Here is a 27820-nt window from a genome sequence, read left to right as displayed (position 1 = left end):
GTGCAACCCCATAGACGGCAGCCCACCAGGCTCCCCGTCCCTGGGATTCTCCAGGCAAGAACACTGGAGTGGGTTGCCATTTCCTTCTCCAATGCATGAAAGTGAAAAGTGAAAATGAAGTCGCTCAGTCGTGTCTGACTCTTTGCGACCCCATGGACTGCAGCCTACCAGGCTCCTCCGTTCATGGGATTTTCCAGGCAAGAGTACTGGAGTGGGGTGCCATTGCCTTAAGGACCCCCTAAAAGAGATTCTGACATTCTGCACCAGAAGCCTATATAAAACGCAGACTTGTGAATCCTTACCAGACAAGAACTTTTGTCTCTTTCCCCAACACACTTGTATATAGAAAGGTAAGAAACAGTTATGCCGTTTTCCTAATATAAATTTGAGATAGAGAAAATGCTTTTTCAAATTATAGTTCCCTCCCGAAATATTATGGTACTGCTGCCTGGGGTGGGAGTGACTTCTCTAATTAGAGAATTACAGTTTAAGAAGAATAAAGGAACAGGGGTGGTTTGGAAGTGAGGGACAGACTGACCCACTAAACAAGACTGGTATAGATTTCATAGGTTTGTAGGGGGAAGGCCAAAGCCCAGAGGCTTCACAAAGGTGCTGGAGTCCAAATCCGTGAATCCAAATCCATGAATCCAAGTCCGGGACCTACTTGTTGAGGATCCAAAATATCTAATGTAATCTTGCTCTTGGATGGGCCATCCCTCCTCTTGGCAGAAATCTAACAGAGGTGCCTGAACTTAAGCTTCAGACATGGGGTTGAGAGGAAGGACAGCGGGGTTTCAAAGGGTCTTTTTGGAGGCTAGAGAAGAAAAATATACCTTTGGAACACCGAAGTGTTTGGGGCAAGAGTTAATCAAATCTAAATTTGAATTCGTTTAGTTAGCTTACTTCCCTACTAATAAGCGCAACTTCAAGAACAGAAATTTTTGTCAGGGGTAAGCTGAAGACATTTTAAAAAGAAAGGTAATTTCTGGCCCTTTAAGAATAAACCTAGGTTGGCTGTCAGAGTCAGGATATGAATGCCCAAAGGCTGACGAGCAGGCAACCATAGCTTGTGGCTGGTGGGTATCACAAAGAAGGATAAGGACATAGAAATAGAGGTGGAAATGGGATTACAGGAAAAATGCATCGTTAATGTGGATGTTCTCAGACTAGTTTCGACTGGTCTTTTCTCCAAGATCCTGCCCACTGCTTTCTGTTGGCTGAGGTAGTAGACTTTCTTCTTGGGAAGCCGACCTCTTAGCCTGTACCTCTGTGGCTCCAACCCCACTCTGCAAGGCTGCTCCCTGATTACACTGCAAAACCTGACTTCACTGAAGCAGATTAGAGTCTGGAGGAGACTTTGCAGGGTCAGGCCCAGGCATGGGTTTCTTTGAATTGTTTAAGAAAGTAGAAGCCCTTTTAGGTTATCCATGGTGACACATGCACCCAGTTAGACACTGCATTTCCAGATTATTCTCGCACTTTGTATTATGTGGGCTACATCTTGGCAAAATCAGCAGTCTCAGTTTTGCTTTTTCCCAGCCACGTTACCAATCCTCATGTGCAAATATGAGTCAGTTTGTAATCGTCTGGCTTATTTAGAAGAGATTTAAGTGGTGATGGTTATATAACTGTGAATATAATTTAAAAAAAACCACAGAATAGTATACTTTAAAACAGTGAATTTTATGGTATATGAATTATATCTCAATAAAAACATGGAGGAGAATGGTTTGGCTTTCCTATCTAAATTACTTAAGAAAGAAATATGTTTTTTGAAAAGTCTTTATTGATTTTGTTACAGTATTGCTCCCATTTTATGTTTTGGTTCTTGATTGTGAGACGTGTGGAATCTTACCTTCCCAACCAGGGATTAAACTCACATTCCCTGGATTGGAAGGCAGAGTCCCAACTGCTGGTCCACCAGGGAAGTCTCTGAAAGAGATATTCTTAAATAACTATACAAATGTCATGTCATATACTTTCAGTATGTCCGAAACTTAGGACTATTTCTCTTTATAAAATGTTTTCAGTGTCTTGGGTAGTTGGATTCTTTGATGATCTCAGTTATCCTGATTTTAGGTTAAATCTGTGACTGTGGCTGAAGGACTCATAGAAGACCACTTTGATGTCACCGTGAGGATGAGCACCTACCTGGTGGCCTTCATTGTTTCGGATTTCAAGTCTGTCAGCAAGATGACCAAGAGCGGAGTTAAGGTGAACTTGTGATTGTCACATAGGGTGACCTACTTGCCCTGGTCTGCCTGGGACGGTCCTGGTTTTATAACTGGAAGTCCCACATCCTGGAAACGCTCCTCATTCTCGGACAAACCAGTTTGTGGGCCATCCCACTGTCACAGATGCTCGTGTTTACAGTGGGGTTCTACTGGCAGAAACACATGGGGAGACGTGGCCTGGCCTGGGTCATGGTGCTGGCTCCACCATTAACTGGCTTTCTGCTACCTTTGGAGATGAGCTTACATTCTGTAAAATGTATACGTTGGATTAGATCCTGCAGTGGTTTCTCAGGTTGCTTCTTCTGTCTATAACTTTCTGCAGTTTGGAAGTGAATGTCACTGACTATCCGAGCTGGGGATTTCTAGCCACGGGAAGGAAGTAAGAGAAGACAGCTTGGAGAATTAAATGGCTCTGGGGAGAGCATTTGGGTCAGGGAGTACTGGAGTGTCAGGGGAAGAGGTCTTGTTTCAAGGAGTTCTTGCCACTGGGTGGGTCTCATTGCGTAGTGAGCAACCTACACAATTGTACACTGCGGCCCTGAATGCAAAGAAGATTTTCAAAGAGGAAGCAGGCGACTTTTTATTTAAAATGACCTCATTTATTTAACTGAGGCCTGGGATAGTTAGGGTTTCTCTTCTGAATTGCCTTGTCTTCTGTAGGGCCTGAATAAGGTCCTGAATAAAGGGTCTTCTTATCCTTGTGAAGATATCTCTGCTTACCTGGGGATTTGAAGCTAAGGCTTGAGACTTGACTGTAGGAAGCAGCCTAAGTTCAGCAGTGAAATTAACAGTAAAAAACACCCACTCACTGATTTGCCCACTTCAGTGAATCCTTTTTGAATGGTTATTTTTATGTGTCTTTCATACTGTGATATTGTAATTCATAATAAGAAATATGTATTTGGTCTTCATCCTTGATGAAGGCTCAGAGCTACTAAAACTCTTAGAATGTCCTATGTGTTGAGAACCATAAGTATTATCTCTTGTTATGTTAATAAAAATTTCCTAGGTAACCTAACTAAGGCTGGTTGACTGGGAGCCAACCATGTGATGGGAGAGTTGGGACTGGAGACTGAGTTTCGTCACCAAAGGTCAATCATTTATGCCTGTGAAAACTCCATAAAAACTCAAAGGGTGGCTCCTGTGAGCTTCTGGGTTGGTGAACCAGTGGAGGTATAGGGAAGGGGGTTTGGTAGGAGAGGACGTGGTCGTTACAGTGCCTTTTTCCAAACCTTGTTCTAAGGCACCTCTCGCGTGTGGCTGTTCATTCCTGAGTTACGTTTGTTTATAATGGACTGGGAATCTTGTCGAGTAAAATGTTACTCTTGAGTTCTGTGAGCTGCTCTAGCAAATTAAACTCAAGAAGGGGGTTGGGAACCTCCAGCCAACAGCTGCTAAGTCAGAAGCACGGGTGGTAACTTGCACTTTTGATTGACATCTGAAATCGGGTTAGGGAGCAGGCTTGTAAGACTGAATCCTGTAGAATGATGCTCTCACGCCAGGAGTGTCAGCATGGAATTGAATTCTAAGATACCCAACTGGTGTTGGAATGTTGCTTGGAGATGTGAGGGAACCGCCCCCTCCCACATATATCTACATTGGGGTTAGGTCCCCAGACCCCCTTTTGTGTGCCAATAGTTTGAGTCATTTTCTTTAACGCATTAAACTCACACTTTATATCGTGTCTAGAAGTTGTCATATATGAAGTCTTAGTGTGGCTGGTTCTGTGATTTGCTGTTTCTGCTGGCTCTTGTTCACGGTGTCTTGTTCCTTCATGCTAGGTACTGTGAATCGTGTCTATGAGCTTTTCTTACCTGACTTGAAGGTGAATTTTTCCAGAGAGAATTTGTATTTCGCTCCTGTCAAGTGACCTGGAGACTTTGCAGCCTTGGGAATCACTTTAAATTATTGGCTTCAGGTTTTTGGACCACCTAGGTTTATTGTGAGTTCAGCTGTTAGACGGCATGAAGTTTAGCTTTTAGCCATAAATTCTCTGAGGAGAGTCTCTCACTATTCCTCATACATCACCAGGGTTTGAATAAGGCTTTTTTTCCCCCCTTGCAGTCTCCTGGAGGAATTTGGGGATTCTTTCTAGTTTAGACTTCCAGTAAGGGCTTGGTCCTTTGGGGTCTAGCAGGGGACATCTCCTACCCACCTTGAGCAGGTTCTGGATTTTGTCTCCTTTCCCTGTTGAGTTCTCCAGTGCCATGAAGACCTCAGCTCAAGTCCATCTGTAGTGGTCTAGTGTCTTCAGGGCAAAAGCTGGCTGCAGTGACCCTCTGCTGACTTCCGAGGGTCCTGCGGTCATTTGAGTTTGGGACACTAAGTTGTCTTTACCTTTTCACTATCTCATGTAAATATTTAGGAAGACATTTTTATATTTGTTACTCATCATCTGTCTGTTGTTTTCAGTAGGGGAATTGATCGAGAACAATCAGCATTAATATAAGAAATAGCAGCCTGCCATTGTCATCTTTAATACTGGCAACCATGTCCCACACTAGGAAGCTGTTAATGTCAGGCTTCTAGAAAAGCGACGATGGCATCTGGATCACTCCCTTGTGTCTTCCTCTCCAGGTTTCCGTATATGCTGTTCCAGACAAGATAAATCAGGCAGATTATGCACTGGATGCCGCGGTGACTCTTCTAGAATTTTATGAGGATTATTTCAGCATCCCGTATCCGTTACCCAAACAAGGTATGGATCTTGCACAGGTGTTTCAAACTGGCATTTAATGACCCCCACAGTAGATTATATCTTCCTAACTGGCATCTTCCCCCATCAGCTCAGCAGCCTCTCAAGTCATTAAGACCCCAGCAGGTTTTTGAGGCATGTAGCATGGGGAAACTTTTGCCTTCTGATTTTAAAGACAAACATGACTCTGTTAGTGGGCAGATAGCAAAGGACAGAGGCTGCATTTTTTTCCATGATTGGCATGCATTTGGTAAGAACATAGAGTACTCAATAAATTTTTTCAATGAGTTCCTTGATAGAGCATAAGAAAATCTGCATTTTCTTTCTTACATGAGCCCTTAAAACTATTATGTGTTTGAGTTTGTAGTGTGTGGGAGTCTTGGGCATCCCAGCTAGAGTGGATTATTGAGACAATTTTTAAGATTGTCCAGTCCCCAAACACCTTGTCAGAGAATTAGAAATGGAGTCAGGAGGTCTGAAAGCCAGGAGTGACTTTATCGTGCAGCAGCAAAGTAAGTCTGAGTGAGCCACCGAGCCCTTTGACTTCATTGTGAAAGGTTCTTCATCCAGAACCCAAGATTAGTTTCTCTTTGATCCCTGCATCCATCCATTCTGAGAGTTAGTGTGTTTGGGCCATGTGTAGGTTAAGACCGATAAGATGTTTTTTGTTTCCTTCCCAAGATCTTGCTGCGATTCCTGACTTCCAGTCTGGTGCAATGGAAAACTGGGGACTGACGACATACAGGGAATCTTCTCTACTGTTTGATGCTGAGAAGTCTTCCGCCTCAAGTAAGCTCGGCATCACAATGACTGTGTCTCATGAACTCGCCCACCAGGTAAATGAGCTCAGTCACACTTTTCAAAAAAGTATAAACCATGGTTTTATTGCTCTTCTGGGACATAGGCTATTTATATTGATACATGAATTCTATGGATTCATTTTTACTTTGTGTTTTTCTCCCAGAGGAAAATTTATGTCTTTAAAACATTAGGTACCATGTTTTAAAATACATATTGAAAAGTTTTTCTTTTTACTTTGAAAAAAATATTAGCTTTATAAATATGTTAACATTCATATACTGACATTATACATATAGAATATATTTCCTTTTGAATGTTTGACGTTTATGGCCGTGTAGATAATCCAGTTGCCATAGAAATCTGTGGATAAACTGAGTAATATTTTCCTTTAGTGGTTTGGGAACCTCGTCACTATGGAATGGTGGAATGATCTTTGGCTAAATGAGGGATTTGCCAAGTTTATGGAGTTCGTGTCAGTCAGTGTGACTCATCCAGAACTGAAAGTTGTAAGTTGTATTTACTTACTTTCTTTTTTTTTTTTTTTTTTTTTTACATTTTAGGTTAATCTGTTGCTGGAAAATATTATATTTACCAATGCTTGATTATGGAATTTATAGAAAGATTGATAACCTCCCTGGGAGTTTAAATATGGAACAGGTTTCCAAAATGCTAGTGTACTTTAAAGATATTTCACAAAGACTTATTTCCATGCTCAGTTGCTTATTTCCAAATCTATGAGTTATGAAGTTAGTACTAAATTGTCCTCCTTGAGTGAAAAAGAAACAAATAATGACAACTTGTCTGTTCTGTATCGCTTTCCTCCTTCAGGCTGCTCACTGGAGAAGTACTAGGTACAGATTGATGCTATTTCAATAGGGTCCTACTTGCCAAATCAAATGAGTTTTAAGATAATTGTACATTTGATTGTATAAGAACCTAGACTCATGGGTCACAAACTTACTGGTTTGGAAACTCTACATGATAATTTCAAAAGTCATGTGGTTAACTTGTGAAAATCAAATGCAGTATAATTAGAAAGAAACTATGTAAAAACAATCCTTTACCATACTTTAATTTTCATTTGTACATATTCATATTCCCATTTTCATTTTCCTATATACATAACATATGTGAAAAGAAAGTAAAAGTGGAGTCGCTCAGTTGTGTCTGACTCTTTCCACCCCATGGACTGTAGCCTACCAGGCTCCTCCATCCATGGGATTTTCCAAGCAACAATACTGGAGTGGGTTGATTACAGTATCAGATCAGATCAGTCGCTCAGTCGTGTCCAACTCTTTGCGACCCCATGAATTGAAGCACGCCAGGCCTCCCTGTCCATCACCAACTCCCGGAGTTCACTCAGACTCACGTCCATCGAGTCAGGGATGCCATCCAGCCATCTCATCCTCTGTCGTCCCCTTCTCCTCCTGCCCCTAATCCCTCCCAGCATCAGAGTCTTTTCCAATGAGTCAACTCTTCGCATGAGGTGGCCAAAGTACTGGAGTTTCAGCTTTAGCATCATTCCTTCCAAAGAAATCCCAGGGCTGATCTATTTCAGAATGGACTGGTTGGATCTCCTTGCAGTCCAAGGGACTCTCAAGAGTCTTCTCCAACACCACAGTTCAAAAGCATCAATTTTTCGGCGCTCAGCCTTCTTCACAGTCCAGCTCTCACATCCATACATGACCACAGGAAAAACCATAGCCTTGACTAGACAAACCTTTGTTGGCAAAGTAATGTCTCTGCTTTTGAATATGCTATCTAGGTTGGTCATAACTTTCCTTCCAAGGAGTAAGCGTCTTTTAATTTCATGGCTGCAGTCACCATCTGTAGTGATTTTGGAGCCCAGAAAAATAAAGTCTGACACTGTTTCCACTGTTTCCCCATCTATTTCCCATGAAGCGGTGGCACTGGATGCCATGATCTTCGTTTTCTGAATGTTGAGCTTTAAGCCAACTTTTTCACTCTCCACTTTCACTTTCATCAAGAGGCTCTTTAGTTCCTCTTCACTTTCTGCCATAAGGGTGGTGTCATCTGCATATCTGAGGTTATTGAGATTTCTCCTGGCAATCTTGATTCCAGCTTGTGCTTCTTCCAGCCCAGCGTTTCTCATGATGTACTCTGCATAGAAGTTAAATAAACAGGGTGACAATATACAGCCTTGACGAACTCCTTTTCCTATTTGGAACCAGTCTGTTGTTCCATGTCCAGTTCTAACTGTTGCTTCCTGACCTGCACACAGATTTCTCAAGAGGCAGGTCAGGTGGTCTGGTATTCCCATCTCTTTCAGAATTTTCCACAGTTTATTGTGATCCACACAGTCAAAGGCTTTGGCATAGTCAATAAAGCAGGAATAGATGTTTTTCTGGAACTCTGTTGCTTTTTCCATGATCCAGTGGATGTTGGCAATTTCATCTCTGGTTCCTCTGCCTTTTCTAAAACCAGCTTGAACATCAGGAAGTTCACGGTTCACATATTGCTGAAGCCTGGCTTGGAGAATTTTGAGCATTACTTTACTAGCGTGTGAGATGAGTGCAATTGTGCAGTAGTTTGAGCATTCTTTGGCATTGCCTTTCTTTGGGATTGGAATGAAAACTGACCTTTTCCAGTCCTGTGACCACTGCTGAGTTTTCCAAATTTGCTGGCATATTGAGTGCAGCACTTTCACAGCATCATCTTTCAGGATTTGGAATAGCTCAACTGGAATTCCATCACTTCCGCTAGCTTTGTTCATAGTGATGCTTTCTAAGGCCCACTTGACTTCACATTCCAGGATGTCTGGCTCTAGGTCAGTGATCACACCATTGTGATTATCTGGGTCATGAAGATCTTTTATGTACAGTTCTTCTGTGTATTCTTGCCATCCCTTCTTAATATCTTCTGCTTCTGTTAGGTCTATACCATTTCTGTCCTTTATCGAGCTCATCTTTGCATGAAATATTCCTTTGGTATCTCTGATTTTCTTGAGGAGATCCCTAGTCTTTCCCATTCTGTTGTTTTCCTCTATTTCTTTGCATTGATCGCTGAAGAAGGCTTTCTTATCTCTTCTTGCTATTCTTTGGAACTCTGCATGCTTATATCTTTCCTTTTCTCCTTTGCTTTTCGCTTCTCTTCTTTTCACAGCTATTTGTAAGGCCTCCCCAGGCAGCCATTTTGCTTTTTTGCATTTCCTTTCTATGGGAATGGTCTTGATCCCTGTCTCCTGGACAATGTCACGTACCTCATTCCATAGTTCATCAGGCACTCTATCTATCAGATCTAGGCCCTTAAATCTATTTCTCACTTCTACTGTATAATCATAAGGGATCCGATTTAGGTCATACCTGAATGGTCTAGTGGTTTTCCCTACTTTCTTCAATTTAAGTCTGAATTTGGCAATAAGGAATTCATGGTCTGAGCCACAGTCAGCTCCTGGTCTTGTTTTCGCTGACTGTATAGAGCTTCTCCATCTTTGGCTGCAAAGAATATAATCAATCTGATTTCAGTGTTGACCATCTGGTGATGTCCATGTATAGAGTCTTCTCTTGTGTTGTTGGAAGAGGGTGTTTGTTATGACCAGTGCATTTTCTTGGCAAAACTCTATGAGTCTTTGCCCTGCTTCATTCCGTATTCCAAGGCCAAATTTGCCTGTTACTCCAGGTGTTTCTTGACTTCCTACTTTTGCATTCCAGTCCCCTATAATGAAAAGGACATCTTTTTTGGGTGTTAGTTCTAAAAGGTCTTGTAGGTCTTCATAGAACTGTTCTATTTCAGCTTCTTCAGCGTTACTGGTTGGGGCATAGACTTGGATTACTGTGATATTGAATGGTTTGCCTTGGAAACGAACAGAGATCATTGTGTCGTTTTTGAGATTGCATCCAAGTACTGCATTTCGGACTCTTTTGTTGACCATGATGGCCACTCCATTTCTTCTGAGGGATTCCTGCCCGCAGTAGTAGATATAATGGTCATCTGAGTTAAATTCACCCATTCCAGTCCATTTCAGTTCGCTGATTCCTAGAATGTCGACATTCACTCTTGCCATCCTTTGTTTGACCACTTCCAATTTGCCTTGATTCATGGACCTGACATTCCAGGTTCCTATGCAATATTGCTCTTTACAGCATCGGACCTTGCTTCTATCACCAGTCACATCCACAGCTGGGTATTGTTTCTGCTTTGGGTCCATCCCTTCATTCTTTCTGGAGTTATTTCTCCACTGATCTCCAGTAGCATATTGGGCACCTACTGACCTGGGGAGTTTCTCTTTCAGTATCCTATCATTTTGCCTTTTCATACTGTTCATGGGGTTCTCAAGGCAAGAATGCTGAAGTGGTTTGCCATTCCCTTCTCCAGTGGACCACATTCTGTCAAATCTCTCCAACATGACCCGCCCGTCTTGGGTTGCTCCACAGGCATGGCTTAGTTTCATTGAGTTAGACAAGGCTGTGGTCCTAGTGTGATTAGATTGACTAGTTTTCTGTGAGTATGGTTTCAGTGTGTCTGCCCTTTGATGCCCTCTTGCAACACCTACCGTCTTACTTGGGTTTGTCTTACCTTGGGTGTGGGGTATCTCTTCACGGCTGCTCCAGCAAAGCGCAGCCATTGCTCCTTACCTTGGACGAGGGGTATCTCCTCACCGCCGCCCTTCCTGACCTTCAGTGTGGGATAGCTCCTCTAGGCCCTCCTGCGCCCACAGTCTTTAATAATAAAAGTGATCATGTATGCTTATTGTTTTGTTGTGTAATATGCCCTAATCAGATTATAGTTGGAATTTGTTCTTCATTGCTTTTTCTTTCACTACATGGTTAAAGCTAAATTTCTTTGCTTTAAAACCACTACAATATTGTAAAGTAATTAGCCTCCAACTAAAATAAATTAATTAATTTACAAAAAAAAATAGTATAGATGAAGACTGGAGATACTGAAATCATTATATATTTTAGTTTCATATTTGGGTACTATTGGGCTATAGGCATTAATGTTTTTATTTTTATAGGAATGTTCTTTATTCTAAGGTGATAAACAAATTTTCAATATTGATCTAAAAATCACTGTTTCCTGTCTGTTTCTTAGAAGATAATTCTATTTAATTTTGTAAATTCTGTAAATATATAATAAATATATAATAGGTCACATCAGAAATTTGGAGTGTAAACCTGTTATCCCACATGCAGCCAGCCTTATTTCATAGTTTTTGATCTAAATGTGAATCATTGGTGATGTTGTCTTTCGATCTTAATAGGAAGATTATTTCTTTGGTAAGTGTTTCAACGCAATGGAGGTGGATGCATTAAACTCCTCACACCCCGTGTCCACACCCGTGGAGAACCCTGCTCAGATTCGGGAGATGTTTGATGAAGTTTCTTATGACAAGGTAAAAATGTATTCTAAGGATACAGTTTGCACACCAAACTTACTGGAGTGGAGAGGCTGTAGCTAGGGCTGTGGGGGGACTTTCCCTTCATAAGGACCGACCTGGACTGAAGGCTTTCTCTTCTCACTCAGGCTGACCAGAGTCAACTTTGTTAAGGCCTAACTTCAAGTTGGCTTAAAACCCTAAAGGCGATACTGTTGTCAGTTCTTCATTTACTGTCGTAAGTGAATATTCGCAGTCTACAGAAACTTTTTATTTATCCTTCAACAAATAGGTCTTGATTGAGCTTTAGCTTTGTATCAGGCAAAAACGCCTGCCCTTTCGTAGCTCTGGGTGCCTTCGGAAACAGTTGTCATGCAAAATGTGTTTAATAAAAGAACTGGAAATTGTTGCATATAATAGTTGGGAGATTTTATGTAAAAATCCATATTACTGGCTTCTCTTTGAAGGGGATAGAATTCTGGTCATACCAGGCTTCTGTTTCCCTCAGCAATGTGGACTGGAGCTAAGTCATTGCTCCGTTACGAGATCAGGATTCTGCTTTTCAACTTTCCCTTCCATTCCAACCATTTCCATTATCCTCACCGAGGCAGAGAATGTGCCATTTATCATAAAGCTTTGCTGCTGTATGTGTAACAAAGGGAAAAGTATTTCATGTTTGCATGTTTCCATCAATAGTGCAGAGTAGATAAAAGCAGACATAATACAGACATATAAACACACACGTAGATCAATGGAATAGAGTAGAGCCCAGAAATCAACTCATGAATATAAGGTTAGCTTATGAAAAAGGATCCAAGGATATACAATGGTAAATGGAGTCTCTTAAATAAATATCATTTAGTTCTTCTGACACCATTTGCAAAGGAATAAAACTGCACCACTGTCTTATACGACTCACAAAAACTAACTTGAAATGGATTAAAGACTTAAATGTTAGGATCAGAAACCATAAAACTCCTAAATGGAAAATAGAGAGAAAAAGCTTCTTGACATGTGTCTTTGCAGTGATTTTTGTTTTTTTTTATATGTGACACCCAAAGCATAAGTGCATAAGCAACAAAGGCAAAAATCAACAAGTGGAATCACATGAGATTAAAAACCACGTGTACAACAAGAACAGGGTGAAAGGCAGCCTACTGAACAGGGAGAGTATCTGAAAAACCAGGCGTCCGACACGGGATTAATGACCACAGTATATAAAGAATGCATACAACTTGATTACTAAAGAAAACAATCTGATTTTATTTTTATTTATTTTTTACACTTTATTTTTTAACTTAAATGCTTTTCATGGAAAGGCATTTTAAATAGATCATTGTGTGCATGTCAATCCCAAACTCCCAACCTCTCCCTCCCCACCACCCTTCCCTCCTGGTAACTGTAAGTTTGTTCTCTGTGAGTCTATCAGTATGTTCATTTGTATCATTTGCTTTAGATTCCACGTTTAAGCAATATCACATGACATTTGTCTAGCTCTATCTGGTTTACTTCAGTTAGTATGATGTAATCTCCAGCTCCATCCATATTGCTGCAAATGGCATTATTTCATTCTTTGTAATGGCTGAGTAAAAACAATCTGATTTTAAAAGAACTGAATAGAAACTTTTCCAATGACAAACATATGACCAATAGGTACATTTTAAAGTGCTCAATGTCGCTAATCTTTGGGGAAATGCAAGTCAAAACACAATGAGACATCACTCCACACCTGTTAGAATGGCTAGTCTCAAAAAAGACAAATAGCAAGTGTTGAGAAGACGTGGAGAAAGGCAACCCATGTGCACTGTGGTGGGAATGTAACTGGGTCTGGCCACCATGGAAGACAGGATAGAAAACAAGATATTACAAAATAGAGATATCATAGCCAGCAATTCCACTTTGAGGTATTTATTCAAAGAAAACAAAAAGTAGCTAAAAAAGAGACATGCACCCCGTGTTCCTGGCAGCCTTATTTGCAATAGGCCAGATCGCTGTTTCCTTAAGTGTCCATTCCATGGTGGACTATTCAGCCATAGAAAAAGGAAAGCTTTGCGCTTGTAACCACATGGATGAATCTTGAGGGCATTATGCTAAATGAATTAAGTCAGACAAATCCGGTATTACCTCACTTATAGGTTAAATCTAAAAGCAAAAACACACGAAGAGTGAGTTCATAGATTGGTGGTTGCCAGGGGCTTAGGGAATAGGTGAAGATGTCAAAAAGTAAAAACTTGCAGTTATAAAATACATCATAGGGATATAATGTACAGCATGGAGCTGTAGTTAAAAGCATTGTATTGTGTGTTTGAAAGTTGCTAAGAGGAAATCTTAGAAGTCCTCCTCACAAGAAAAAAAATTGTAACTGTGTCGTGATGGGTGTTAACAAGGTGTACTGCGGTGATGCTTGTGCAGTATATGCAAGTATTATATACCCGAAGCTGAAGTTATCTATCAATTATACCTCCATAAATTATACCTCACAAATCCTCGTCCTGTTGGCAGGGATATGCACTCAATGCAGACCCTTCAGGGACCCAGGCTCTGCCCATCTAGTGACTCTACTGTTTCGTAGAACCAGAGAGAGAGAGAGACTGTCTCTACCTTGAGGGGACCTAAGACATTCTCTTGGAAAAGGAGATTTTGAGTTATGTCTTAAAGATGAATTGAGGCTTTCCAGGGAGTGAAGTAGGAAGGGTTTCCTAGGAAGGGGGACTCATGATTTCCTAGAAAACTCAGGGTGGTGTTTTGAGCGAGAGGGAAGGAGGAAGGAGGAAAAGTTCTTGGTGGTTAGTTGTATGAAAAGTTCAGGGGGAGACAAAGAATGTGAAAGCATTTTTCTTTTCCTTGGACTTCTGTTGCTCGTTTGTCACCTGTCTGACCACTGGAGGTATTCGAGTTTGTGACCCGTGATTTAGGAGAGTGGGCGAGGAGGGGAAGAGCTCTTATTACAGGAGTGCAGAGTGTCTGGGGCTTCTCTCGCCCTTTCTCACGTTGCTCTTGCCGGACCAGTTTTCTGTGCTCAAGGCTGCCAATTCTTGCCCAACGGGCTCTGCCATTTCTCACCTGTTCTCAACTTTGATTCCATCTCTCCCCACTCCTGCCCTAGAGGGGCGGTGGGAGGGCCACGTGGTGGTCCAAAGTCCTGTGTTTATTCTGCACCGACTCCCACTCGCCTGTGAATCATGGAAGCTGGCAGATGATGGGGAAGCTTGAATACTGACAAAAAATAGCAGTCCTGGTGACTAAAGCATGAAGAGTCGTATTGATCCCCTGCCTCAATCGGTCCAGGTGTAACCCACTTTTTCTATTTGTTCCACAAGTGATCAGATGCTAAAAATGTTACAGCATCTTAACGAGTGGCTCCAACATAGTGGCAGTATATGAGACGGAGGCCGACTATAGCTAACAATTATTTATATGGTCTTTTCAGGGAGCTTGTATTCTGAATATGCTAAGGGACTATCTTGGTGCCGATGCATTTAAAAGTGGCATTGTAAAGTATCTGCAGAAGTATAGCTATAAAAACACGAAAAACGAGGACCTGTGGAAGAGTATGGCGAGCGTGAGTATGTTTTCATGTGTCTCTGTGTTTGGGGTTGGCAGGCCTATTGCCTTATTTTGTTTTTGTTCTGTACCACATTCATTCCTCTGAGAAGAATCACGAGTGGTTTTTCTTTTTTTTCCCAAAGGACTGAGTGATGTGTCTATTTTTGGTTTTTAGATTTGCCCTACAGATGACACACAACGCATGGATGGATTTTGTTCTAGAGGTGAACATGCATCTTCAACCGCGGTAAGTTTTCACGTCTGTACGTGTTACCCCAAAGCCCATTCTTTTACTCCATCTTCTTTGAAGGATAACTCTGTGCCAAGCTTTCCAAGATCCTGGATCGTATCAGTCTCTCTGTAGATAAGGCTGCATTTAAACTATACCAGAGTGACAGCCTTTTACAGTTTTTCTTAAGTCTCTCTATACAAGGAAGTTTTCCAGCCATCTTTGGGAACATTATCTCACTGATATTAATTTCTTCAGCTTCACTCTCTGGAAAGCAGTAGATTTATGATGTGCTTCTGTGGTAGATGAGGACTATATCCATCAGGCTGTGTCGATTGTTTCCATAGCCCTTCATTTGTGGGGGGAAAAAAAAACATAGATGGCGTGAGCATTCTCAGGCACTTACGATGTGTCAGGCACGTGTGAAGCACTTACGTGTATAATCTGCTTTATTCTTCACAATAAGCCTATGAGCAAATGCTATTACCCCTATTTTTACAGCTGGGGAAATGAAATCCAAAGGCATATGATTAGTGAATTGCAGAGCGGGGATTTGAATTGAGATCTAACTCATGTCTTTAACTGCTAAGCTATAAAGAATTCATAACACCTGAATCACAAAGCAGCCTGAGTCTCTGTTTATCTGGCCTGTGGGATATTTTCACAGGTAACTCAGTGTGAGCCTGGAGATTCAACAGAATTATATCCACTCGATTTTTATTTTCTTGGCTGTTTTGCTTTCAGAGACAGATTTATTCCGTAGTTTCTAGATGTGTCCCGTGGAATGTTTTATCCTTTCATTAGCTCTTAAATATTATTTGAAAGCTTTTTTAGTATCAAAGAATAAATGCTCGTTTGCATTAATGGCTGGGTGTTGGGTTGGGGGCCACGTCGGTTTTATCACTTGGGAAGTACGGGCTCTCGATGGAGCACTTTTCCCCGAGTCTTGCTTGTTGGATAGACAGCATCCTTATGGAGGTGTTGCACACCTGGCCACTTTCTGCCCTTTCTCTCCCTGACTTCATACACATGTCTGCTTTTGTGCCTGATGCCAAACCCAAGGTCTGCCCAGGAGAACCAGGTGTGGTACCTGTTTTTAAGACAGAAGAAAGGGAGAGAATGAAAAGCGAATAGTTAGTGCTCTGATGGATATGCTATGGCTGGAGCCAGCAGGGGAAGGGAGCGGGTTTGGGGCTGGGAGCAGAGGAAGGGACAGAGAAGAGCTTCACCGGCTGCAGCCTCTGCAAGCTCAAGTTTGGGCTCTCTTCTTAGAGGTGGGTCCGAGTAGTTCACGTATCTGCCTTTTTCTCATAAACCAGCACTGGCGACAGGAAGGCCTTGATGTGAAAACCATGATGAACACCTGGACGCTGCAGAAGGGTTTCCCCCTGATAACCATCACCGTGAGAGGCAGGAACGTACATATGAAGCAAGAGTACTATGTGAAAGGCGTGGCCAATGCCCCAGAAACTGGGTAAGGTTCACAGGGAGAAGCTCATTTGTTGCCTCGGTAATGACGTCTGCCTGGTAGGATGAACCCTTGTTTTTGAACTAGTACCCTTCCCTTTGTTGCAAAACACGTTAATCAAATCTAAATACCCTATGAAGTTGACTTACACACCACCATCTTTTCAAAAGGATAAAGATGATATATAATTACTTTAACATTCTCATGGTTTCTAGTTAGACATGATGGTAATTTTCAGTTACTGGATTGAAGTCAGCTCTAAGCATTTGTCACTAAATTACAACCATGCCTGTCAGTAGGGTAGGAGCAAGGACATAAACATTCAGGTGATTTCCGGGAAATGCAAGAGACTTGATTCTCTTTTTTGCCAGTCTGATTTGGATCCCCAAACCTGTTTGTCAGCTTAACACTACAGAGGACATTGCTGGAAATGAGACACTGCAACTTGACTGACGCTGCTGCTGCTGCTGCGTTGCTTCAGTCGTGTCCAACTCTGTGAGACCCCATAGACGGCAGCCCACAGGCTCCCCCGTCCCTGGGATTCTCCAGGCAAGAACACTGGAGTGGGTTGCCATTTCCTTCTCCAATGCATGAAAGTGAAAAGTGAAAGTGAAGTCGCTCAGTCGCTGGATGGACACTGTTAAAAATTTTTTTTTTTTGAAATGATTTCAGACCTCTGGAGAAGTTAGAAGGAGAGCAAAGAATTCCCGTATAATCTTGGCCCAGATATGTGTTAACTCTTCACCACATTTATTTTATATGTCTATATATAACCTAAAATATCAAACAATTCCAAAAATATGATCTTTATTTCTCTGTATATATGGCAAACATATTTTTAACTGAGAGTAAGTTGGAGGCATGATTCCTCTTCACTCTAAAATACTTCAGTGTGTTGTTCAGTTGTTAAGTCGTGTCCAACCCTGTGACTTCATAAACTACAGAATGCCAGGCTTCTCTGGCTCTCACTGTCTACTGGAGTTTGCTAAACTCATGTCCATTGAGTTGGTGATGCCATCCAACCATCTCATCCTCTGCTGCTCCCTTCTCCTTTTGCCTTCAATCTTTCCCAGCATCAGGGTATTTTCCAGTGAATCAGCTCTTCACATCAGGTGGCCAAATTATTGGAGATTCAGCTTCAGCATCAGTCCTTGCAATGAATATTCAGGGTTGATTTCCTTTAGGATTGACTGGTTTGATCCCCTTGCTGTCCAAGGGACTCTCAAGAGTCTTCTCCAACACCACAGTTCAAAAGCATCAATTCTTCAGCACTCAGCCTGTTTATGGTTCAACTCTCACATCCATACATGACTACTGGAAAAATCATAGCTTTCACTACATGGATCTTTGTTGGCAAAGTGATGTCTCTGCTTTGTAATATGCTGTCTAGGTTTGTCATAGCTTTTCTTTCAAGGAGCAAGCGTCTTTTAATTTCCTGGCTGCAGTCACTGTCTGCAGCCCAAGAAAATAAAATCAGTTACTGTTTCCACTATTTCCCCATCTATTTGTCATAAGTAGTATTTTCTAAAAAGAAGAAAATTGATTTATATAATCACAGAACCTTTATCAAAATTATGAAATGAACTTGATATAATACTATTATCAAATGTATCAACCTTATTCAACTTTACTCAGTGGTCCTAATCATGTCTTTATAGCAAAAGAAAAAACCTGGTTCAGGATTTAATATAGGATCAGATTGTATTACTTGTCACATCTCTTTAGTTCTTTGATTTCTGAACCAGCTCCTCAGTCTGTCTTTCTTGACCTTGATATTTTTGAAGAGTAGAGGATAGCTATTTTAAAGACTGTCCTTTAATTTGCGTTTTCTGCTGGTTTTATTTTTTCACAGTCAGATTCAGCTTGTGCATCCTTGGCAGGAATTCCATGGAAGTGATGCTGTGCTGTTCTGAGTATATGGAAGGCACAGGCTGTCAACTCCCCTACTTCTGGTGGTCTGACTTTACAGTCACGCCCCCTGAGATCCCTGTGAGACTATCAGGGCTCCCTTGAGCCCAGATTCCTAGCTCTATTCAAGGAGTCCAAGAAGAATGAATCGAATCCGAACTGGCAGCTCCCACAAAGCTGGAAATGGGCTGGGATGTTTTGAGCTCTTAACTCTAGCTGTCTCGGGTACCCTCTTTGTTTAAACAAGCCAGTGCCTGGCACATGGTGGGTGATTTAGGAACTGCTTGCATTGAATCGCAAGTGAACTGTCTGTCTTCCTTTTCTTAGGTTCCTGTGGCATGTCCCACTGACATTCATTACCAGCAAATCAGACGCAGTCCAACGCTTTTTGCTGAAGACAAGAACAGGTAATTTGTTGTAGACCTAACTAGTGTACTTCAAGAAGGAACCGTTTAAATGTATAGGATTTAGATAATCAGTTTTCCTGGGTATTTATCTTGGTTAAAACAAAAATGATCGGGTCAGACTTCATCTTCAGCAGATCCCTGACTTTCAATTTCTAGTGAAGAATATAGGTTTGAAAATACTGTCCAGTTGCAAAAAAGAAGGCCAATATCTTGCCAGGTAGGGAATAAAACAGGTGAGTTATATAATGCTGAGGAGGAGAGACACTTGGGAAAATCGCCCCTGACTTTAACATTGATGGGTTGTATCATACATGTGGCCTGAAATATGGCAGCATTCTTCTCATAAGTCTATAAATCTCACAAAATTCATGTCTTAAACTAGTATTGGCTTTGTCTATTGGGATGCTGTTTCTGGTTTCTTAAAGCAGTGCATTCAATATGAAACTCATTTCAGTGTTAAAGTTGTTGAGTATTAAGCCTGCCTTTAGTTCCTTGTCGTCTCTGATCAGAAAAGCTTTTACCAGTCAAGAGAGAAAACGGAGCTGTGATTTACTTTATTTGCTCTAGATGTGCTCATCCTCCCAGAAGAGGTGGAATGGATCAAATTTAATGTCGGAATGAATGGCTATTACATTGTGCATTATGAGGATGATGGATGGGACTCTCTGACTGGCCTTTTAAAAGGAACACACACGGCAATCAGCAGTAACGATCGGGCCAGTCTCATTAACAATGCATTTCAGCTTGTCAGGTAATGCAAGCCCCCCTCACAGTCTTGGTTTATTCCTGAAAGCTGCTGTTATCGTTCAAATCTCTGATTTCTAAAGATGAAAACGATTGATTGCTAATAAGAAATTGAAGGATGTTTTCTCCCAAGTTCTCCTAACAATTCAGGGTTGCTTTTAGCCTCAGGATTAACCTCTTATCTGTGTCTGCTGAGGACCGAGGTAAAGAAAGGAATCTGTATTTTAATCTTTTTCATTAACAACTTGGATCAGATGAAGGCAGAAGTGTGGAAAACCACGAGACCGACATCCCGGAGAAGTCCTTTGCCTGGCCCTTAAATCCTAGCCCAGCAGCTTTTCCTGGCCTTGCTGTATGTAACAGATCAGGTTTCTCCCTGCCGGGTGAAGGCTTCTTAGAAGACTAAGGTTGCCCAGACCCAAGCTGTCGTCATTACATCTCTTGGACTAAAGGAGAGCAGTTCCCCTGTCCCATCCCCATGCTCCCACGCTACCCAAACTGGATGCCTGGATGTCACAGCATCTTTATGGCATGCAGCTCACAGGACACGGTCCAGCCAAATGACCTTTGAGTGGGAGAGGATAATGTTCACTTTTTTTTTTCCCCCATAACACTGGCTTTTCAGGAAATCTTCCCCATGCCTAAAACTCAAACTTCTTCACTCTTTAGGTAGAAGTGACGTCCAAGAGGAATCCCCCAAGTGGGAGAGAATACTGTAATTCTCAGCTCCATGTCTCTCTGCTCTAAAATGTTGAGTTCTTCCAGTGACAGAAATCAGTGGCGGGTAAAGATAGGGGGTTGCGTATGAAGCCGTTTCTGCCTGCCTGAATATATTCCCCTCCGCAGCGCACCGCTGCTTAAATCACTGCGTTTACTTATGTGAGTGTGTACCCTACCACTGAGGCTTTTAAGACCAACTCTCATTATAATGATGAATTTTTTAGATCTATATTCAGTTTCTTTTTTATTTGTAAAAAAATTTTTTAATTGATTTATGTTAATTGGAGGCTAATTACTTAACAATATTGTATTGGTTTTGCCATACATTGACATGAGTCAGCCACAGGTGTACATGTGTCCCTCATCCTGAACCCCCCCTCCCACCTCCTCCCTATCCCATCCCTCTGGGTCATCCCAGTGCACCAGCCCTGAGCACCCTGTATCATGCATCGAACCTGGACTGGCGATCTGTTTCACATGTGATAATATACATGTTTCAATGCTATTCTCTCAAATCATCCCACCCTTGCCTTCACCCCCAGAGTCCAAAATTCTGTTCTTATATTCAGTTTCTGTTTGAAACGGAGACCAGGATGTGTTAACTCCAGGGACTCATATGCTGACTGAGTGGCAGCCTCTCTGGTGAAGCTTCCTGAGGGATCTTTGGTCACAGTTCCCGTTTCACACTGGCAGTCCAGCAAGGTTCGATGTTTCCTAGAGGGACAGATGCTGACCTGCTGCCATTGTGTCTTAACCACAACTAGCAGAGCTGGTGAACCCTAGCTCTGCTATTCGAGAAAGTTCCTTCACAGTGCAAAATGCCACATGTGTTATGTTTGACAGGAAAGCTATTAGAATAAAGGTCATTATCTGTAAGGAGTTGTCTGTATCTGACTGAATATTTTGCTGGAAGCTTGTTAAAATAACTTTTGAAGCAAATAGTTGATTTCCTGGATTTTTCTTTCAAACTGCTAACCCCGGTGTCTCTTGACCAGCATTGGAAAGCTGTCAATTGAAAAAGCCTTGGATTTAACCTTGTACCTGAAGCATGAAACTGAAATCATGCCAGTGTTTCAAGGTTTGAATGAGCTGATACCGATGTATAAGTTAATGGAGAAGAGAGAGATGAATGAAGTGGAAACTCAATTCAAGGTAAAAGGCTGGAATAAATTGAATAGTTTTAGATAACCAGTTTGCTTTGGTGTGGGTGTGGAAAAGATTTCTTACCACGGTGTATATTTTATACATGTCTTGACATATTTTAAAGAAAATCGCCATTATCTCCATATCTGAGTTGACCTGTGAAGATTTCAGTTTTATTTTGGCACTAAAAACAGGCATGGCACTGTCAGATCCTTTTCTTAAGTTTCAGGGGCTTGTCATTCCCTTGTGTGGCTAATTCTTTTTGTCATTTTACTTCTGTATTGTGATGGTTGCTTTTAAGATTTTCTGAGACTCAGGTACTTAAGCAGGAGGCACACAGTTGTTACTTTTGGTAAAATGTCATGAAGTCTTGTTGTATAATTTGCTCTCAAAACGTCACTTCGACTATCTCTCTTACTGTGTTTTGGAAGTGACAGCCCATCCTGATTTTAAGTAGACTAAGTATATGTTTATAAGATGGTTAGGAAAATACTCGAATCGTTCATCATTTCTTGCTTTTGACCCCTTTTATAATTAAATAGAAACCGAACCGCATGGTTTTGAAAATCTGAGTTGGCCTAAGCTTTAAGAAGCAATTCCCATCACCCGAGGGTGTACTGAGTTCTATAAAACCACGAGATGACTGGTGACCGGTGTGGCTTTCCCACAGGCCTTTCTCATCAGGCTGCTGAGGGACCTTATTGACAAGCAGACGTGGACGGATGAGGGCTCCGTCTCGGAGCGAATGCTGCGGAGTCAGCTGCTCCTCCTCGCCTGCGTGCGCAAGTACCAGCCCTGCGTGCAGAAGGCAGAAGGCTATTTCAGACAGTGGCAGGAAGCCGGTGGAAACCTCAGGTCTGTTTTTTTTGACCAACTAGTTTGTTCATGTAAGGGGTATCTTTTCTGTTTTCCATCATTATGACTCAATGTTGGGGGCAAAAAAGAAACAAGTATGGATAAGACTCTTGTGCTCTTTGGGGAAAATATATATATTTTTTTCTTTTAGATTTATCTATGCCCCTCTCAATTGTCTGCTCAAAGAAATGCTAAGAGGAAACTTCTATGCATAACAGTCAAATATCTGAACAGTTAGAATGGGATTAGAATATTTACTGGGGGGTTTTGTATAGCTAAGGATACAAAAGGGCTTCCTTTGTGGCTCAGCTGGTGAAGAATCTGCCTGCAATGTGGGAGACTGGGGTTTGATTCCTGGGTTGGGAAGATCCCCTGGAGCTAAGGGAAAGGTTACCCACTCCAGGATTCTGGCCAGGAGAGTTCCATGAACTGTATAGTCCATGGGGTCACAAAGAGTCCGGACACAACTGAGTGAGTTTCACTTGGCCCCAGATAATCCTTTCTTTTGGGTTTCCCTGATAGCTCAGTCGGTAAAGACTGCCTGCAATGCAGGAGACCCCAGTTCTATTGGGGTCGGGAAGATCTGCTGGAGAAGGGATATGCTACCCACTCCTGTATTCTTGGTTTTCCCTGGTGGCTCAGCTGGTGAAGAATCCGCCTGCAATGCAGGAGACCTGGGTTTGATCCCTGGGTTGGGAAGATCCCCTGGAGCAGGGAAGGCTACCCACTCCAGTATTCTTGCCTGGGGAATTCCATGGACTAGGTGGAAACGTGTGACACGACTCTCACACGAGTGACATGGGGTGGCAAAGAGTTGGACACAACTGAGCAACTTTCACTTCACTTCAAGGATACAAAGGTGGCTTCTCAGGTGGCTCTAGTGGTAAAGAACCTGCCTACCAGTGCAGGAGACGCAAGGGACACAGGTTCTATCCCTGGGTTGGGAAGATCCCCTGGAGTAGAAAGTGGCAACCTGTTACAGTATTCTTGCCAGGATAATCCCATGGACAGAGGAGCCTGGCAAAGTCAGACATGACTGAGTGCGTGCACGTGCACACACACACACAAAGATACAAAACCTTGTTAGACTGAGACAGCTGTGCTGGACAGGAAGAGAGGCAGTGCCTCTCATCAGAGCTTTTTCAGGCCTCTCAAACTCCGGACAGGTGGGGAGGGGACACAGAGGGATACGGGGCAGGGACCAAGTCCTTTTACATTTGTGGCTTAAATCCCATGCAGGAAATACTAAGCTAACAACATACGCACTTCCATTTAAAGAAGTGCCTGCAAACAGTGGTCCTTTTGGGTTCCTGACTTTTGTTCATAGACTTCATCTTAAGTCTAGTTTGAATTTTTTTTCTTTTGTCTTGAAAAGTGACTACCTATTGAGTCACTTGGCATCATTCAAGTATGTTAGAAACAGATGTATTTAAAGAAGTGGCATTTCACAGTGTATTTTTGAGAAAGCTACTTAAAACCTAATTTCAGTTACTCTTTCTTGCCTCTTTCATAAAATGTTACTGAAGGAAAGAGGTTGTTTTTATTTATATTTCCAAGCACACATCTCTGATTGTGGAGCAGTTTATCACTTCATAAGTAAGTCTCCTGCATGCAAACACACTTCCTTCATTCCAGCCTCTCTCCTGGTGTGTTCTTTTCCACAGCCTGCCCAACGATGTGACCTTGGCAGTGTTTGCCGTGGGGGCCCAGACCCTCGAAGGATGGGATTTTCTTTATAGTAAATACCAGTCGTCATTGTCCAGTACTGAGAAAAACCAAATTGAATTTGCTCTCTGTATCAGCCAAAATAAAGAAAAGCTTCAGTGGTGAGTAATTCATTCATGTTCATGTAGCCAAGAGGAACTAAATGAGAGCAGATCCTTCTGGCATCTATTTTCGTTCTCTTGGCCAGGAACCGTGTTTTCTGCTGGGAACATTTATGCAGGAGAGTGCACATCTAATGTGTATGGTAAATAATTAGGGAGCAGCGAGTGTTAGGAAAAATATTTTGAGGAGTATGTATTTGTGTATCTTTAACACATTTAGAAATATATACTTGGTATCCTTATTTAGCCACTTGTGAGCAAAAGGAGAGAATATATGAGAAGGGGTGTTGTAAATATAAATGTTAGTTTTTATTATTATGTAGCTATAGTGAGTTTCTCAGCTTTTTTTTCTTTCACAAATCATTGTATTAAAAAGTTCAGAACTTTTTCCAGGGCCTCTTCATTGCTAACACGTCTCTTAATCATTCTAGGCTACTAGATCAAAGTTTTAAGGGAGATGTAATAAAAACTCAAGAGTTTCCAGATATTCTTAGAGCTATTGGCAGAAACCCAGTGGGATATCCGTTGGCCTGGCAGTTTCTGAGGGAAAACTGGAACAAACTTGTGCAAAAGTAAGTCGTGCCAAAAACTGTGCCGTGACTGGGAAAAATTCCTGAACCTCGCTGTGTTTTAGCCGAGTTTGTCAGGTATCAGGGGTTATCCAAAGGGATTCTTTTGACTGAAGATAGGAGATAGAGGTACCCAAAATATCCTTAGAAAATATGAAACTCTAATTCAGTGCTAACTAGTGGATCTTGGTGGTCAAGTTTTTCATGCCACGTGGAATAATCTCTTCCTGTACCCTGTGAACTATATGAAGCCTTCTTCTGCACAGTTCAATCCAAGTCTTCTATTTAGTACTTGCGCATTGCATCTGCCTTTATAAGTAGCACTTATTACTTGTGTCATTTTCTTTTGGGTACTTTAGCTTTTATTCAGTGGCTGGTGTGTTTATTTTTTACAACTAGATCTTAGCCTCTTGGAGCTAAGGATCATGTCGTATCTTTTTCATGCCTAACTAGTGTTTGGTGGATTGCTATAACATTTGTTGAGGCACTTAAAAGTACATATAGAATGAGCAAATACTTCATAATACATTTTGACAATTTCTATTTCTAGGTTTGAACTTGGCTCAAATTCCATAGCCTACATGGTAACGGGAACAACAGATCAGTTCTCAACAAGAGCACGGCTCGAAGAGGTAAAAAAATAAATAAATAAAAATATTTCTTTTTAAACCTAAGTGACAGTTAGCTACTAGGTTATCTGATAAATAGGGGATCAGCAAAATACTTGAAGGGCCTGCTGAGTTAGAAGTGAATTTTGTCACTGAGTACATGTTCTTTCTGGATGTGTGTTTTGTTCAGTATGGTGGTTTTGATTTTAGCAAAAAATCAGTTACAAATAATTGTAAGCTGTTCCTCTCCCCATACATAGAAGTCTTAGCTCTGACACTGGAAATTTTAGGGCTTAAAAAAATTACTTTAGACATCTAATCCCTGTTTGCTGCTGCTAAGTCGCTTCAGTCATGTCCGACTCTGTGCGACCCCATAGACGGCAGCCCACCAGGCTCCCCCGTCCCTGGGATTCTCCAGGCAAGAACACTGGAGTGGGTTGCCATTTCCTTCTCCAATGCAGGGAAGTGAAAAGTGAAAGTGAAGTCGCTCAGTCATGTCCGACTCTCCGTGACCCCATGGACTGCAGCCTACCAGGCTCCTCTGTCCATGGGATTTTCCAGGCAGGAGTACTGGAGTGGGGTGCCATTGCCTTCTCCGCTAATCCCTGTTTAGGATATTAAAAGTGATTATTGGAGGAATAAGTGACTGAAGTGATCATCTACGTTATTTTGAAAGAGGCCGGTCTGGAAACTAGGTTCTCCATTATTCAAGCTCATGGTTTCCCATTACTTACTTTATGTACTATCTACTTTCAGAAAGAATTTTAGGCCACTTGTAAGGTCTATATATAAAACAATGTTAACAAAAAGCTGCATAATGTTCAGAAAGAGGTAATTTTATGAGGGATTTATGCTGAGGACAATTTATTGCAGTTGTACTCTACATTTATCACAGCTTCCTAGCAGCCAAGGAAAGATGAGAAAACAGTATGAGTTATTGTCAGGCAAGAGAGACCCATGGAACATGCAAGGTTTCCACAAAAGCAAACTTCAGTCTTAATGGGTCATTTTGTTGTGGTGCATGTGTGTGTGCTCAGCCACTTCAGTTGTGTCCAGCTCTTTGCGACCCTATGGACTGTAGGCTCCTCTGTCCGTGCGATTCTCCAGGCAAGAATACTGGAGTGGGTTGTCATGCTGTTCTCCAGGGGATCTTCCCAACCCAGGGATCAAACCCTCAGCTCCTACAACTCCTGCATTGCAGGCAGATTCTTTACCCACTGAGCCACCTGGGAAGCCTGGCTCTCCTCTAACAGTGTTTGTTCTCTATGGTAAAGTTGTAGAACACATTTTACATGGCTTGAAAAATGTTGCATTTAGATAAAAGCCAAGAGCCTAATATTCACTTTTTTAGGAATGGTTCAGTTGTGTAGTTCCATGATCTAACTTGATAGAGACTGCTTTGAAAAATGAAAAAGAAATATGACAACCCTTATTTCTCCAGTTTTTCAGTAGTCTCACCCAGGCTTGTAAAATTAATTTGCACACAATAATTCAAGCTTGACCTTCTAGTGAGGTCTACGGCAGACATACTCTGTGTGATGACTGCAGAACCAGCCAGGGGCTGTGATGATGTGTAGCAACAAAAGATTTCATTTATTGATTGATCATTCATTTATTTTCTCATTAATTCATTCAAGACATACTTCATTCTTACTCTCCAGCAGTTATGGTTTTAGGTGTCAGGGCTACAGTGATGAAACAGGATATACAAAGTCCCTGTCCTCACAGAGCTTATATTCTACCAGGAGAATCAGACAGTCAGGGACACATCAGCCTATGTCGGGTAGTTCTATGCCCTGAAGATGAATAAGGCAGGGGAAGGAGAGTGACTGAGTGGGTAAGGGATGATGCTGTTCTGTGGGATGACGAGTGGGCGTGTGAGCAGGTGCAGACGGAAATGGAGACGTTTAGGAGGAGAGTGTTGTGTGCAGAGGAAGCATCAGATACAAAACCCCTGCGTCAGGACATGTAAATGAAAGAGCCTGACATGTTATCAGAATGGGACGTGTGGTGCTGACATTTAAATGCAGGCACCATCCCGAGCCCTTCCTTCCCCTCGCCTCCACTTCCTCCTGAGTCCTGTTGGCTCTGCTTCCGGCTGTCCATCCTCTCTGCGCCTCGCTGCTCTTAGCGCAGCCAAGCCTTTCTCATCTCTTGCCTGGGTCTACAGTGATAACCTCCTGATTGGCCTTCCTCCTGCCACTTGGCCAGCACCAAACCATTTTCCATCCTGAAAACCAACCCATGGCGGACTGACCCTTTCTTGGAACTCTTGCCCGTTGCTCTTAACGTCTCAAACCTCTCCTTCCCGTGTGGGTGAGTCCGCGATGACCTGGCCCCGGCCCACCTCTCCGGCTCATTCCCGCACACTTCTGTGTTCCCCGTATCAGCCACTCAGCCTCCCTCTACTCCTGGGCCCCACTGGGTGTTTCTCCCAGCTCGAAACCTCTGCACTTTTTCCTTCTTCTTCCTGGCTTGCTCTGTCCCCAGCTTTAGACTGGGAAGGTTCGTTTTATTCTTAGAGGCCCGAGCTCAAGTGTCATTACCTCTGCAGACCACTTTGTCAAAGGCAGGCCACCTCCTCCCCAGTTGCGATCATGGCCTGGGCTTATTTTTCTCCACTGCAGTGCAGAGTCATCCTAGTTCACTTCTTATCTCCTCTGGCAGACTGTAAGCTCCGTGAGGACAGGGTGCTTGCCTGACTGATGGCCTCATCCTCAGTGTCTTGT

General features: G+C 42.2%; 1 protein-coding gene across 4 annotated transcripts in view; it reads left to right on the top strand.

Annotated features, from left to right (window-relative positions):
* The window catches only part of ERAP1 (endoplasmic reticulum aminopeptidase 1), a 134933-nt gene that overhangs the window by 102792 nt on the left and 4321 nt on the right, over positions 1-27820 (top strand). For all 4 annotated transcript variants that reach the window (XM_061424439.1, XM_061424440.1, XM_061424441.1 and 1 more), the window contains 15 exons: positions 2080-2214; positions 4812-4932; positions 5611-5765; positions 6123-6236; positions 10955-11086; positions 14499-14630; positions 14790-14861; positions 16163-16317; positions 18547-18626; positions 19194-19377; positions 21086-21242; positions 21904-22088; positions 23753-23914; positions 24346-24486; positions 25034-25115. In XM_061424439.1, coding sequence (XP_061280423.1) covers positions 2080-2214; positions 4812-4932; positions 5611-5765; positions 6123-6236; positions 10955-11086; positions 14499-14630; positions 14790-14861; positions 16163-16317; positions 18547-18626; positions 19194-19377; positions 21086-21242; positions 21904-22088; positions 23753-23914; positions 24346-24486; positions 25034-25115 — 2007 coding nt within the window. The remainder of the gene's footprint in view (positions 1-2079; positions 2215-4811; positions 4933-5610; positions 5766-6122; positions 6237-10954; positions 11087-14498; positions 14631-14789; positions 14862-16162; positions 16318-18546; positions 18627-19193; positions 19378-21085; positions 21243-21903; positions 22089-23752; positions 23915-24345; positions 24487-25033; positions 25116-27820) is intronic.

This window comes from Bos javanicus, chromosome 7 (genome assembly GCF_032452875.1).
Source record: "Bos javanicus breed banteng chromosome 7, ARS-OSU_banteng_1.0, whole genome shotgun sequence".
Lineage (NCBI taxonomy): Eukaryota > Metazoa > Chordata > Mammalia > Artiodactyla > Bovidae > Bos > Bos javanicus.
Note: the sequence above shows the minus strand (reverse complement) of the source record. Positions and strands in the feature narration are given on the sequence as shown.